Source organism: Molossus molossus, unplaced genomic scaffold (assembly GCF_014108415.1).
Source record: "Molossus molossus isolate mMolMol1 unplaced genomic scaffold, mMolMol1.p scaffold_m16_p_1, whole genome shotgun sequence".
NCBI lineage: Eukaryota > Metazoa > Chordata > Mammalia > Chiroptera > Molossidae > Molossus > Molossus molossus.
Window position 1 is genome coordinate 137,117,428 of NW_023425344.1, and position 15,743 is coordinate 137,133,170.

Sequence of the window (15,743 nt, forward strand, 5' to 3'; positions counted from 1 at the left end):
CTACCGCGTGTGCATATAAACTCTACCAGCCTTCAATACAGTTCTCTCACTGTACTTACATTTGAACCATATTCTATGTCCGTGAGACCACTGTTTCCCAATACTTAATTCTCAACCTTCACTCTACTTGGAAAGTTTCCTTCACTCATTTACAAACCAAATCACTACCTGCTTCAATTCTATTTTCTAACCAACCTAGTCTACAAACTTTGCCCTGATCCCCTCTAACTGAACGAAAGCTCTTTCAAATTTCCAGAATACTGTAAAATAATGTCATGTTTGACAATGGGCCCTGCATAGTTACACTTGTCTTATCTTTCAACTAGACTGAAAACAACAAGAAAAAACTTAATAACTCTGTCTTCATTTTTGAATTTTTTAGCAGGAGGTAGTTCAGAGTGTTTCACATATATAGTAGATCCTAAATAAATATATGTTGGGTTGCTAAAACCTTAGTAGGTATTTACATATGAAATAGAAGCTGTGTTAGTTAAGGAGGGAATTAGAAGAACATGGAACTCCATTTGCATGGCCTCATTCTCATCCCTGATGGTAGCCAAAAAGACACTCTTTTGCTAAATCTCCCCCAACTCTATGAATTATGGAATTGCAACCAAACCAGAACTTTCGAGTCCTTACTATACCATGTCACTAGTTAGAGAAAGCAAATTTTAAATTAGAAATTTTCAAATCTGAAACTTAAGAAACCAGAAGCCAAACTAATTTAGTTTCTAACTTTAAATTATTCGGTTGTAATTATAAATAGGTACAAATTATAAATTACACACCGATAATCACAGTGACATACTGACAACAACCTATATATATTATGTGACATTGGAAAAAAAAAGAAAAGAAGCTTCTAAATTATAATTCATGAAGTGGTACTAATCAAAAGCAAGAACATTTTCACAAGACTTCTTAGTGGAATTACATATCTTCACTAATGAGTGAAGTGTTTTCTTCTAATTCTTCATATAAATATGATTCAAATGTTCAATTGGCATTTTAAAAATTTTAAACTTTCCAATTTTGAGCTAAGCATTTTGTATTAATTTAATTAAATAATTTGAGTCAAGAGTCAGCCTACTCTGGATCCTCTTACATAAGTCATATGAGCCCTGGCCGGTTTGGCTCAGCGGTTAGAGCGTCAGCCTGCGGTCCGGAGAGGCCCGGGTTCGGTTCCCGCTAAGGGCACGTACCTTGGTTGCAGTTTGTCCCCGGCCCTGGTTGGGTCGTGTGGGTGGCAACCACTCGACGTGTCGCTTTCACGTCGATGTTTCGCTCTCTCTCTCTCTCCCTCCCACTCTATCTGAACAAAATATCGAAAAATATCCTCGAGTGAGGATAAAAATAAGTCATATGAATTTGGTAGTCTAAGTAGTATTACTGCTCTCCAGTCTACTTTTTACACACTTATAAATGTTCTCCACTTTCATTTTTTTATTTATAAGAAATAGAAAAAAATGCTATTAAGCTGATGGATTTAACTCAATATAAATTATAAACTTGCTAAACCACAAAGAAAAGGTTCTATACATTCTGGCATGCAGGATTTCAATGCAATCACTCTGAAAATCCACACTTACACAAAACTAAATTATGGCTTATTAACAATTTCATAAAAGGATTCCATCTTTAAACATTACTAGAAGCACATTTACAATGATATATATATTTAGTGATTTAAACAGAATTATTTAAAGGTACCTATACTAAAGGAGGCAAACCTGTAAGTGAACCTGGTATTTAAAATAATATTTTATTTTGTAAATCATCTTCTATAATAAAAAAAAAATAACACCAAACATTTATAACCATTAATATAGTTGGCCTACCATTTCAGATTTGGAAATTTATAAGATCATTTTTATTATATTAATAATTTGCAAATAGCTTTCTACTTATTATAAAATAATAAGGTAATTAAAGACATATTACCTTGCTCCTGACTTTGAATTATGTTTTTATTTGTTCTTCTTTCACAATTTTTGAGTTTGTTGGAAGATAACTTTTTATATTCCTTTTTTTCAATCAATTCCTTCAAAATCAAAAGATAACTTTTTACTAAAACAAATAGTATCTAAAAACATGACCTCAAGCATTTTCACAGTATGAATCAAGCATACACATTTCCAGGTACTTGCTCCAGGTATCCCCATTCTCACATATTTCCTTAACTGATTTAATACTGTCATTTATAAAGTGTGTGTGTGTGTGTTTATCTCGTTTATTTAAACCTTACTCTAAGAGCTTAAACCCTTTGTTACTGTTGCCTACACTCTTCCAATGAGACACTGGGAAAATAAATACCGTGACATTTACCTACAGTGCCTAACTAATGAAAAGCAATACTTAACAAACAGAATCCATGGTTTCTGATTTGGTCCCAAACCTTTTCAGTAGTATCACATTACCCCAGTATAGTGTACAATAAAAGCTTACCTGATTAGGTAAGTCATTTCCTCCTCCATTTTGAATAGTATTCTTTATTTGGTCATCTGGAAACCTTAATGGTGGTTTATTTTGGTGATTACTCTGGCAAATATTTAATTCTGTAGCTCTTGGCAACCGACTGTGTTTACTATTTCTCAGTTCTATGAGTACAAAGATGGGATTTTGACAAATGATTATATAAAAGATTAGCTGCTCTTCCACATTAATAATTCACTTTGGAAAAAAATCTAATCCAATGTCACAAATATTTTAAATTGGATTATGATATAAGGCAGTTTTATTTGGACAGAATCACTCTACATAGGGCCATGTTTTGTTCAAATCATGTTTATCCTTAAATAAAAAGAAAAAATGGACAGCCATATTAGTCCTTACTATCTGTTTTGGATCTCCTTTGTCACATCTAAAGGCAAAAGAGAAGCATTAAACCATTTTGGAAATACAAATTCCTGCTTATCCTAACTCTGTGTCAATTAAACAGAAAGCTAATAACTCTATTTTCCTTTATATTCATGTATATTGAATTCTTATGTTTCAATTAGTTTATGTACACCAATGTACAACTAAATCTATGCTAATTAAAATTTTAAGCAACACCAAATTATATAGTATACAATAGTGGCTTAACAGTTATTGAGCTGAAATTCTAGATAAATTAAAAAGGAGTCATCAAACTATGAAGACACTTTTATTATTCTAGAAGCAGTACTCGAAGATACATAATGAACGGTCCTTACTCTGAGGTTATTCCAGTATAGTAAAGAAGGCTGATATTATGATATATAGACTATAGCACTAAGTATGCAAAATCACATTTTAGGTGAATCACTAAAATACACACAACACAATCTTATCTTAAATTATCATTGGCTGGTGCCTTCACATAACCTTAGTTATTTACTGTTAGACGTGGTTTTGTTTTATTTCAGTGGTTTTCTCATAAAAAGTATAACAATAATGATAATAAAAACACCACCACCAACTAGCACCACTCAAAATAACTTATGTAATATGAAGACATACACTCTCTTAACAGTTTTATAAAACAAAGATCTAATAAATCACACTAGAAAAAAGATACATCCAAAACAGAATCCAGTAATATTTGCCCCCTAACCTGAGCTTTCCAAAGGGAAAGTATCTCATTTTATTCATCTCTAAGCTGCTAACAGCTAACTCAGATCAAGGTCATGGAAGGTGCTTTAAAAATATTTGTGGAGCTTAGCCAGTGTAGCTCAGCGGTTGAGCATCAACCCATGCACCAAGAGGTTGCCTGTTGTCACATGCCCAGGTTGTAGGTCCAATACCCAGTGTGGGGCATACAGGAGGCAGCCAATCTATGTTCTCTCTCATCCATCTTTCTATCTCTCTCTATCTTTCTCTCTCCTTTCCTCTCTCTCTAAAAAACTCAATAAAGAAAATTTTTTTTTATAAATTGGTGTGGCTCAGTGGTTGAGTATCGCCCCATGCACCAAGAGGTCATTGGTTTGATTCGCAGTCAGGGCACACGCCCAGATTGTGATCCAAATCCCCGGGGGGCGGGGGGCAAGCAAGAGACATCCATGTTCTCTCTCATCGATGTTTCTATCTCTCTCTCCCTCCCCCCCCTCTCTAAAATCAATGAAGAAAATAATAATAATAATAATAATAATAATAAAACATTTGTGGAACGATTTTGCTATGGACACAGCTGGCATGTTAAGATAATTTACCAAACTCTAATATTTTACATTTGTATCTTCAAACACTTTACCAGTAACATTTACAAATCAAAAATTCCTGCAAAACAGTGCTCTAAGAGAAAGGAAGGCATAGAGAGATGTTAAGATCTAAGACTATCCCTGGCCAGTTTGGCTCAGTGGTTGGAGCGTTGGCCTGCAGACCAGAGTCCCGGGTTCGGTTTCCGCTAGGGGCACGTACCAAAAAAAAAAACCCCCAAAAAACAAGCATAAAAAAGATCTCAGACTAAAGAAGATTAATAAAAGTGAGATATATATTTATACATTTAGGAATCTTAAAATTTAGGAGTAAAAAAGTATACAGCAGTTGCTATACCCAAGGACTCCAGAATATTGAAGAAGGTCTAGCAATGACAATAAGCAATATCAAAAAATTTTTTTTCTTCTTTATTGATTTGAGAGAGAGAAGTGAAAGGGAGAGATAGAAACATCAATGAGAGAGAACGACTGGCCACCTCCTGCATACCCCTCACTGGGGATTTGGCCCACAACCTGGGCATGTGCCCTGACAGGGAATCAAAGCAGTGACCTCTTGATGCATGGGTTGACACTCAACCACTGAGCCACACCAGCCAGGCAATAACCAACATTTTCAATTTACAGGCAATAGAATGACTTTTGATAAAATGCGGAAAGGCTGAGAAGGAACTGGAGCAACAACAAAGAGTGAATTTTAGCTAGCTCGGAGCAAGCAATCATCTTCATATTTAATCCATTCCTTTGTCTACACTAGAAGGGATAAGCAGAGTTTCAAAGGGGGTGGGGCACTACAAACACAAGGACGTGGGGTGCAGTGGGGGTAGAGGAATGACCAATATGGTGCCATGTTTTTGGTAGAAGCAATCCAAAACTCTTTAAGTTCTGTAAAGCTCTTCATTACAAGATTAAGCTAGAAATCAACAGAAATTTATACCAGAGATTCTAGTAACTTTTACTCATCTATATTATTTAGAAAAAGCTGTAATTTAATTGATGTTCATACTTTTGTTTGGCAGGAGGGTGGGATGTGAAGCAAATTAGTTTCAACAAAGAGGTAGCACAGAACAGTTTTGCCAGCTACCTTTATAGCAATGGTCATTAAAAAAAACACAAGACATGCCATTTTTTTCATAAAAGCAAACTTGTTTTGTCTGTTAACAGGAATAAAATTTGGAACAAATATATAGGCACCTTTACATTAGGTTTGAAGTAGACTGGCAGCCTAAATACCGTGGGTCTAGGAAACTACAAGAACAATTATCTTTCACTGATATGTATATCAGATTAATTAAAAGGTAACATTTAATAAAGTAAGCTGAATGCTGACTATGAGCTATCTGCTTTGCAGTTTCTCCTCAAGTAGTGAAAAATAAAAAATTCTAGGGTCGTATAAGAACTCAATACTAAATGCCCTGTAAACAATTAAATGTGGGGCTCACGGAAAAATATACCACTATACCAACAGAGAAGAAGAGAGTAAACATACCCAAATGATTATAATCAAGCTCGTAAGTCGTGCTGGTTTTTTGGAGGCCATCTATTCGGTTTACTCGTGCGTCATTTCCCATCGATTTTCCTGTGCCAGGCACAAATCGTCCACTTTTCTGTTTTTGTCTGGCCTTTCTCTTTTTCTTTTCACAAGCCCTAAAAACAACAAGTTTTTGTCCTCTTATGTTGGTTCTCAAAAAAAAAAAAAAAAAAAAATTAAATCCACAAATTAATGAAACTCTTCTATACCTAACCTCAACCCTAAATATAACACTAACCCCAACCATAATATACCAACCTAACCATAACTCTAATTCTAATACTGTCACTGATTTTAAATCTAATCCTAACCCTTACCCTAACCCTACCCATAAACCTTACTCTAATTCTAAACCTAACCCTAATTATAGGTCTTCTTTTCCATAAAAATACCTGTAATGTACTGCACTGCATTTTTCCATAAAAATAAATTAAAACCACTTTATACTGGTTACATGGGTACATGCATTTTTAATACCGAACTATATACCTAAATAGGTGCAGTTTATCAAATACAAATTATGCCTCAATAAAGTATGTTTTTAAAATATTAGAAGTACTTTACCTTAATTGTTCTAGAAAATTATCAATGTGTTCTTTCCAATTTTCTGGAAAGCCAAATAGAAACTTCCTTATGAGATAATTTGGATATCCTATTTAACAACAAACAAACAAAATTATCCAAAAACCCAGAATTTTAAAGAGACGTCATTAATTCATTAAATCACTAAAATATATATATATATATATATATATATTATTTACTATTTGCCAGGCAGGCACTGCCATGGATACTGAGGATTCAGCAATTGATAAAATTAAAAATCTATGCCTTCAGAGAACTTGCCTTCTAGTGTGAAACAGAAAGCATCCAGTGAGTAAAACATCTTGTTAGACAGTCATTGATGCTATGCAGAAAAATTATGCAGTTGAGGGGGAATAGAGGTATCAGTGTATTCATGCAGACAGCATTTTTAAAAAAAAGATAGAGATGTTCTTAGTGAAATAGCATCATTTGAGTCAAGGCCTGAAGGATTTGAAGTAAGCCATGTAGCAATATGGGGTTAAAACACTGGAAGCAGAGAGAATAAAATGAAGGCTATAAAGGCAAGACTGTGCCTGGTCCATTTGTAGAACAAAGAGAACTGCATAGTTAAAGTGAAGTGAGGAGCCCTGGCCAGTGTTGTTCAGGGGTTAAAGTATCAGCCCTTGTACCAAAGGGTCTCAGGTTCAGTTCCTGGTCAAGGGCATGTACCTGGATTGCAGGCTCGATGCAAGCGAGAGGCAACCAATCGATGTGTCTCTTACACTGATGTTTCTCTGTCTCTCCCCATTCCTCCCTCCCACTCTCTCTAAAAAATCAATGTGAGGATTAAAAAGTAAAATAAAAAAACTAAAAGTGTACTGAGGAGAAGCTAGTAAGTATTAGGAGGCTACTCAAATGGGTAATAGGCAGTGGGGGAGCATAGATTACAAGGTCTTAGGAGGTCTGGACCACAGTGGTCAACAGAGGCCTACGTTCTGGATATATTATGGAGATAATGCCATAATATATTTTGGAGCCAAAGCCATAACATACTGACACACTAGATGTGGGTGTGAGAGAAATGGAAGATTTAGGGATGTCTCCAAAGATTTTGCTTAGCCATCGCAAGCATGGAAAGAGGGGGAAGACTGCAGACTAAGCAGATTTAAGGCAGAAGATCAGGTTTTAGATATATAGTCATGCATTGCATAAGGACGTTTTAATCAACAGTGGACTGCATATACGAAGGTGGTCCCATTAGATCATAACGGAGCTGAAAATTTGTATTGCCTCGTGACTTTGTAGTTGTGACATCAAAAAATTTGTATTATCTGGTGATGTTGTAATGTCATGATGTCACAGTACAATGCATTACAGGTATTAATAAAGGATAAGGATATAAAGAAAGATTTTTAAACAGCTGTACAATGTGTTTGTGTTTTAAGTTACTGCAAAAGTTAAAAGTTGAGAAGATTAAAGTTTATAGAGTTAGAGTTAAAAAGTTATAGTAAGCTATGGTTTATTATTGAAAATATTTTTTTATGAATTTAGTATAGCCTAAGTGTACAGTGATGAAAGTTTACAGTAGTGTACAGTGATGTCCTAACTTCACATTCACTCACTACTTACTCACCCAGAGCAAATTCCAGTCCTGCAAGCTCTACTCATGGCAAGTAACCTATACAGAGTACCATGTTTTATCTTTTATACCATATTTTTGCTGTATGTTTAGATACACAAATACTTACCATTGCATTACACTTGCCTACAGTATTCAGTAGAGTAATATGCTGTATAGGTTGTAGCCTAGGGGCAATAAGCTACACTATACAGCCTAGGTATGTAGTAGGCTGTACTATCTAGGTTTGCGTAAGTGCACTCTACAATGTTTGCACAACAAACCACCTAACAGGCTATTTCTCACAATGTATCCCTCCCCGTCATTAAGCGATGCATGAGTGTATTAAGTTTGAGATTCCTGTAGACATCCTAATGGAGTGTCAAATAGGCAGAAGGAAAATGAGTTTAGTGGCTAGGACAGTATTTTTTTTTTTAATCCTCACCCAGGATATTTTTACATTTATCTTCAGGCTGAGCGGGAGGGTGAGAGAGACAGAGAAACACCGATGTGAGAGAGACACATCAATTAGTTGCCACCTGAATGACCCCAACCAGGGCCAGGGACAAACTGCAACCGAGATCCGTGCCCCTGGTCAGAATTGAACCTGGGACTCCCTGGTTTGCAGGTGGACACTTTAACCGCTGAGCCAAACCAGCCAGGGCTAGGACAGTATTTTTTGTTAGAGATATCAATTTGGCATTTGTCACCATAAAGATAAGATTTAATGCCTAAAAGAAATCAGCATGGCACTAAGTGTAGAATTAGCCCTCACCTACCCCATTAAGAGGCAAAGAAGAAAAAGGAAAATGAGCAAAGAAACTAAGAAGGAATAGGGAGTGAGTAGCGCAAAAATAGGAATATGATATTCCAGAAGCCAAGTTTAGCAAGTGTTTCAAGGAGTGAATATGAATAATTGTGTCAAGTTTGAACTGGATTTAGCAATGTGGGAGCCACTGCTGACTTTGATAAAGGCTGTTTTGGTGAAGAATTGAGAATTAAAGCATAATTAAAGAGAATTCAAGGAAAAATGGGAAAAAAAACCTCAAGAGGAATTAGATACAAATCATCTGAGTTATTTTTCTGTAATTAAAAGCAATAATGGTTAAAAGACGTGTGGTTAAAAGAGGAATTGCTCTCACCCAGCCTGGGTGGCTCAGTGGATTGAGCGTTGTCCTACGGACTGGGAGGTCCCAGTTTCAGGCTCGATACCCGGTGGGGGGCATGCAGGAGGTAGACAATAGATATATCTCTCTCACATAGATGTTTCTATCTCTCTCTCCCTTCCTCTCTCTCTCGCAAAAAAAAAAAAGTCAATAAAAACATTTTTTGAAAAAAAGAGGAATTTCCCAGTAAAAAAAATAAAAGAGTGATTGTTTTTAACAGAAGGGAGAATTACTGCAGTGATATCTTTGAGTAAAAGCGAAAACAGGAGCTAGAGTAAAAATGAGAGGCTGACACAGAAACACGGACTGTTCATCCATATAAAAGCAGATCAAGATGCAAGGAGGTAAGCACATATGAGAAGATGTTTTGATTGTTCCTATTGCTCAGGTCATACCCTCCCAGCCTCACCTCATCTCCCCACTTGAGAGAGGGAGAGAGGAGGTATTGGAGGTCTGTAAAAATATTAAGTAGTCATTAAGGAGAATAGGAGAAGGAATGGATTAGAGGAATGTGGTAGGATACCAAGTGGCACTAAGGGACCACAACTTGTTGCTAGTAATCATAAATTTAAAAGTAGACTGCTCAGAAGTGTTTTTCATCAGTCACTTTGGGTGTGCGAAAGTCACAGGCAGGAAATTAGATTATACCAAGACTAGGGTTGTGCTGGGCAGGTTCAACAAAGAGAGGACCTAAGGAGTTAAATTATGTTCTCATAAAGCAATTCTTCCCAAAAAAGGAAAACTTCACTTGATTTAAAAAAAAAAAAAAAAAAAAAAAAAATCACTGGACTTAAACTGTCAAATAGTTTTACATAATGCTGTCAATTCTGTTATTTTTAGTTTTGATTGAATCAGTTTTAAAACACTGAATTAAAAGTAAAAAATATATATCACTATTAGAAATACAGTTAATTGTTTATTAAAATAACTCAATTAACAGAGTCATTACCTGCTTCTTTCATGGAAATCCGGTCTATCATTCCCTTTAATATATAAATGTTGCCTGATAATGTTCTAAGTTTGCTGTGTTCAATCCGTTCTACAATTGCATTACTGTGCCAATATATGTTAGTGATGTCTCTAGGAGGAAAAAATAACTTAGTTGAGGCCAAAATATTCACATTTTACCAGTAGTCACAATGTATATAGATAAGTATATCAATTTATAATAGAAAGTTATAAATTTGCATCCTAGCTACAATTAACATTGTTAATCTAATTATAAAACATTTGAGGGCCAAACAATGCAACAGAACTCAACTGATTGGCTCATGTGATCTCAGAGTATATGCCAAGAAACTGTGCTGCGACCAAACCATACCCCTAGTATAAACTATATCATTAGCAAGGAAGCCGGGTATGTCTCTAAATACCTGGTGTTGACAGTGCTTGCAATTCCACCTTAACTGATGCTAAATTTCCAAAGAATGATTCCCCATCCTCTTCTCAGGGCCTATACTATGTTAGCTTTCATGCAATTATATAGTTTGAATTTATCTAATCTTGTGGGTTTTCTACCCTCACTACACAGCCAATGTTTTTAATTCTTCTCTTTGGAAAGTACAAAATAGAAGTTTCAAGGAAAAAAGAAACTGTAATTTCAAATCATTTACTCATTAATCTACTCTCCATACTTCCTTAAATGAAGCTAAGAATAAATATAAAATAGAATGAAATATGAAGATATATTAAATAGCTAGTAATAAACATACTAAATCTAAGCCTAAATAAGACATTAAATTCCTTTCATTTGGTCAAATGGGACTAAATTCATACATTGTCCCTTAATATAATATAACCTCTCCTTCTGTTTTTTACTGTATTAATTTTATTTAATAAACACTTAAATAGCACTTTAAAGTTCAGTTTTCAAGTTCTTTTTTAAATCTTTTAAAAAAATTTTTTGTTGAGAAGGGAGAGGGAGAAATATCAGTATCGATCGGCAGCCTCCTAAGCCCCCTATTGGGGATTAGGCCCACAAGTGGGCATGTGCCCTGACTAAGAATTGAACTGGTGACCTCTTGATGCATGGGTTGATGCTCAACCACTGATCCACACTCGCTGGGCCAGTTTCTCAACTTTAAAAATATAATTCATTTAATTCTCAAAATAACCCAATAGGTAGTAATATTATTATCACCACTATACAGGTGAAAAAACTGAGACTGAAAGAAAATACATAATTTGCCCAAACCATACAGTCAATAAGCAGCAGCAATGGAAATCCAACCAAAGCAATCTACGCTGCCTCTTGGATATTCAGCAAATGGGCACAAGGCAGGCAGAAATGGAGTGGGCAAGAAAGAGTTTACATACTCAACTTATAAACTTCCAGGTTAAGTATCTTGAACAGTGATATCTTGTATTGTTTTAATTACAAGCTTTTTTTAAAAAATTTTTTTAACAATTTCTTTCCTTTTTTTTTTACCACTAAGATACTGAGTTTGAAGAATAGGAAATGGTACTAATAAATTAGCAGAATTAAGCAAAACCCTCATCTGATATTTTCACTTAGGGAGAACCAGAAAGTACCAGTAATTATGTAATATGTAGCTGTATGGCAAAGTTTTAAATTAATTTTGATTCCTTGTATGGATCAGTCATTTATGTATGGTTATCCAATTTAGATGCTGAACTGAAATGCATTTAGAAGCTGAACTGAAATGCATGGAGTAGATATTAACTAACTATATAAATTTAAGCAACAAATACCAGTCAACTTATTAAACCTCTGGGAAAAAAATTAAGCACTGTGTGTAGAATTTAAGCAGTCACTATTCAAAAAATAACCTAAATGGCAAAAGCAAGAAAGCTGGTTACAATCAACACATATAGTCATTTTACTTTTTTGCCTTTAGTTTGCAGTCTTTGTTTTGTAGGAAGATGATACTTCTCATGCTTCTCTTTTTAAGCTCATATACACAGTATCTTCTTTTAGTAAAAGAGTATTCAACCCTGGCCAGTTTGGCTCAGCAGTTAGAGCGTCGGCCGCTGGACCAAAGAGTAGCAGGTTCAATTTCAATCAGGGGCACATGCCTCAGTTGCTGTTCGGTCCCCAGCCCTGGTCAGGGTTGTGCAGGAGGCAACTAATCGATATCTCTCCCCCCCAAACCCTGCTCTCTCTCCTTCCTTCCTCCCTCCCTCCCTCCCTCTCTATCTGAAGATAAATGGAAAAGTATCCTCAGGTGAGGATTAAAAAAAAAAATATTCAGCCTTGGCCAGTTTGGTTCAGCGGTTAGAGCGTTGGCCCACAGACCTAAGGGTCACAGGTTCGATTCCCCACACCAGTCGGGGTTGTGGGAAGCAACCAATCAATGTAACCCTCTCACATTGATGTTTCTTTCTTTCTTTCTCTCGCTCCCTCGCACTCTATCTAAAAATCAACAGAAAAATATCCTTGGGTGAGAATTAACAACAACAAAAGAATATTCGAATGTTATACTTACACCAATTTTCCTTCTACACATATAGCAGTGTTACTGTTGATTATTTTAATCATCCATTCCTGTAACCGGACTACCTAATCAAACATAAAATAAAATATATACTTTTGCATTACTTGTAGCATAAGCACTGCAAAATCAATTTACGTTAAATTAAAAGAAAAAACTCATAAGTCACCCAAATAATTCCTTAGTGCTGATTTATATAAAAATCACATTCTATTTTAAATAGCAGTAAGTTAAAAACTCTTATAAACAATAAAACAGAAAAGATGCATGGCGAGAGTCTGAACTGAAGTTGTATTACATAGTCATTTTATAATCCAGAATCAATTATACTTTAAATATTCTTATTATCTAATATCTCAACTACTGGGGGGCGGGGGGATCACCTAAAATCCTAAGGCAGCCATTAAAACATCAAAAGACCCAATAACTTGGAGAGAAGAGTCAATTGTATAGTATACATGTCAGTATCACTCTTATCCCTAATATAGCATATACACACACACACACAAATTTTTTTTGGCAAAGTTGATTTGAAGTTGCATTCCATTTTCTATAAACTATAAAGGTGATTGCTATTAATCTATATTTAACAGCATTCTATTCTAAAGTAAATACCTGAACAGTTAAGAGAATTTCTTATTTTAGGATAAAATACTACTACCATAAAGGAAAATTTCTGCGAACACCTGTGCTAAGAAATTAGTTTCTATTATGTAAGAATTATTTCTGATGATAGTAGCCCAAAGTCATAAAATAACTAATCTGACAAGCCATTTACTTTATATATAAACTTATAAATTTACATATAAAGACAAATTCTCCAGTTGTAGTTTTTCTTTTAAATTAACCTTTTTAAAAAAAAGTTTTTACTGAGTTTAGAGACAGGAAGAGAAAGGAGAGAGACAGAAACATCGATGAGAGAGAAATACTGATCGGCTGCTTCCTGCACGCCCCCAACTGGGGATTGAGCCCACAACCTGGGCATGTGCCCTGACTGGGAATCAAACCTGCAACCCCTTGGCCCATGGGATGATGCTCAATCTACTGAGCCACATTGGCCACGTTCCACTGGTAGTTTTATGCGGAGTCAGAAAAAGATGTTAAAATGGAATGGTGTACTTCTCAATTGTGTTCATTTAAAAAATTATAGATAGGACTTGGGGAAGACGCAATAAAATTCCTTTTTTCCCCCTACTTCCACATTTGGAACTACCTGAGATATGTACATCAAAGAATAAGTCAGATTGCATTAAAAATAGAAGTTAACACTAGGTAGTCCAAGCACCTTAGATGTATTGACTCAGGTTATCCTCATAACACTAGAAGGCAGGTATTATTAACTACATTTTATAAAGACACTCTGTAAAGTCTAGCTTAACTTACCCATTTCACACACACAGCTAGTTAATGGCACAGGTGGGTTACAAAACTGGAATTCTGGCTCTAGAACTCTGTACCATGCTGCTTATATAAAATGTCAAAATATTCGTTCAGCGAATATTAGTTGAGCTCTATATGATGAGGCTGAATATGTACAGGACTGAATTATGTATAGTCCTGTAAACCATGGTAAAGGCTTAGTGTTTTCTTGAGATAAGAAGTTACTGGAGAATTTTGAGCAAAAGAGGACATTATTTAATATTTTAATGAGCTGCTGGGTAGAAATTGAGGACCATATAGACCTCTGGCTTCTTTCTGGAAAACACCCACCATCATCCTTTTACAAATTAATGGATAAACCTTTAACAATTGTAAACTTAACATTGTTTCTTTCTCCTTGAACTTGTTCTGTTCCAGTTTCTTCTGAGAATGTCCTAATGTAACATAGTTTGATGGTCTGAATTCTTTTATTGATCACTATGTTACTTTACAACTGAAAACATTCTCAAATCTTTAAATGCTATATGTAATTCTTTTCTCTTTTAATTGTTTTGTTACTAGTAACCCAAGAATCAGGAAAAAATAAATTTAAAAAAATAGTAAAATCAGTGTTCATCCCAGAAGGGAGTAAGTAAATTGCTGAAGACTATACAACTAATAATAGAGCAAGGTAAGACTTTATACCTGGGCCTTCTTTCTTTCAACCCACTACCTGTACATTAAATAGCAGTAATGAGAGAGCATACGCTCAAGCTCTTGAAGAACAGGGATAAAAACAGAAATACACATCTGCCTTCAAGTTTTTTCCTACCTTATTACTTTTAACTCCATCTGTAGCAGTTTGACATATACTTGGAGGAGGAAGCTTTGAAATGCATCTTTTTGATCTTCGAGGTATTGTTGCACGAAATCTTGGAGTTGCAAGCACAATTTTACACGTGTCATTTATGGAACCTGGATGATCAGTTTCTCTGGGCATTGTTTTCTCATATCCTTCCTTAATTTCCTCTTGTGAAGTCCTTCTTGTTGTTACCTCATTATCAGAAACTATTAATTGACTGCCATTTTTTATAGAAACACAGTTAGTATTGAGAGTCTCAACAGTAGTATTTTGGCATTTTTCATAGTCAGAATCAACACCTTCTAAAACAAATGTGTCCTTTTTGAATTTAGTGGTTACACCTGTATTCTCCTTTGAAAGAATTTGTTTTGCCAACTGAGCTCCAGTTAATGCTCTGTTGGACACTCCTGCAGGTGAAACATTTTCATGTTCTTGGTTCAGAATCGGAAGCTCTGCAAAAAATACAAAGCCAAATAAACTTTATAGAAGAATCATATAAAATTAAAAGAGAGAAACAGGACAATTTAATACTGTATATTAAAAATAAGTCTTCAGGTTAGGAATGTTCCACGCTTCTGCAGACTTTCTGAGTGCTTCTAGCTATCATGATTTAATCTTTCATCCACAGTCAAAAACTTACTACCTATATAGGGAAAATAATTATCTAGAACCTTAAAAAATACATTCAAATAAACCAAAAAAACCCCAACCAAACCAAACAAAACTGAAAGCACTTTACCATAAGTTAAATTGTGTAGAGGTGAGTTCTCTGCTTGTTGACACTGACTCTTTGGCTTGACCAGGAGTAAAATATCTTTTGATGGTTCTGGAGGAACTTCTTGGACTGACGCTGAAATTTTTTTTAAAGAAAGAAGTTGAGATGTATTAGTCACTGAGAATAAAAAAAATAGCCTTTTAGCCCTGGCCAGTTTGGCTCAACAGTTAGAGCGTCGGCCTGCGGTCCAGAGACCTAGGTTCGGTTCCGGCTAAAGGTATATACCTCGGTTGCAGTTTGTCCCCAGCCCTGGTTGGTCATGTGGGTGGCAGCCACTCAATGT

General features: G+C 35.4%; 1 protein-coding gene across 7 annotated transcripts in view; it reads right to left on the reverse strand.

Moving 5' to 3' along the window:
• The window catches only part of MIS18BP1 (MIS18 binding protein 1), a 48,716-nt gene that overhangs the window by 23,128 nt on the left and 9,845 nt on the right, over positions 1 to 15,743 (reverse strand). For 6 of the 7 annotated variants that reach the window (XM_036274771.1, XM_036274780.1, XM_036274757.1 and 3 more), the window contains exons 3-10: positions 15,425 to 15,535; positions 14,656 to 15,137; positions 12,459 to 12,532; positions 9,962 to 10,092; positions 6,268 to 6,355; positions 5,662 to 5,855; positions 2,446 to 2,597; positions 1,942 to 2,041 (exon numbers count right to left, since the gene is read on the reverse strand). In XM_036274771.1, coding sequence (XP_036130664.1) covers positions 1,942 to 2,041; positions 2,446 to 2,597; positions 5,662 to 5,855; positions 6,268 to 6,355; positions 9,962 to 10,092; positions 12,459 to 12,532; positions 14,656 to 15,137; positions 15,425 to 15,535 — 1,332 coding nt within the window. The remainder of the gene's footprint in view (positions 1 to 1,941; positions 2,042 to 2,445; positions 2,598 to 5,661; positions 5,856 to 6,267; positions 6,356 to 9,961; positions 10,093 to 12,458; positions 12,533 to 14,655; positions 15,138 to 15,424; positions 15,536 to 15,743) is intronic. The other variant, XM_036274790.1, reaches the window with a different exon arrangement.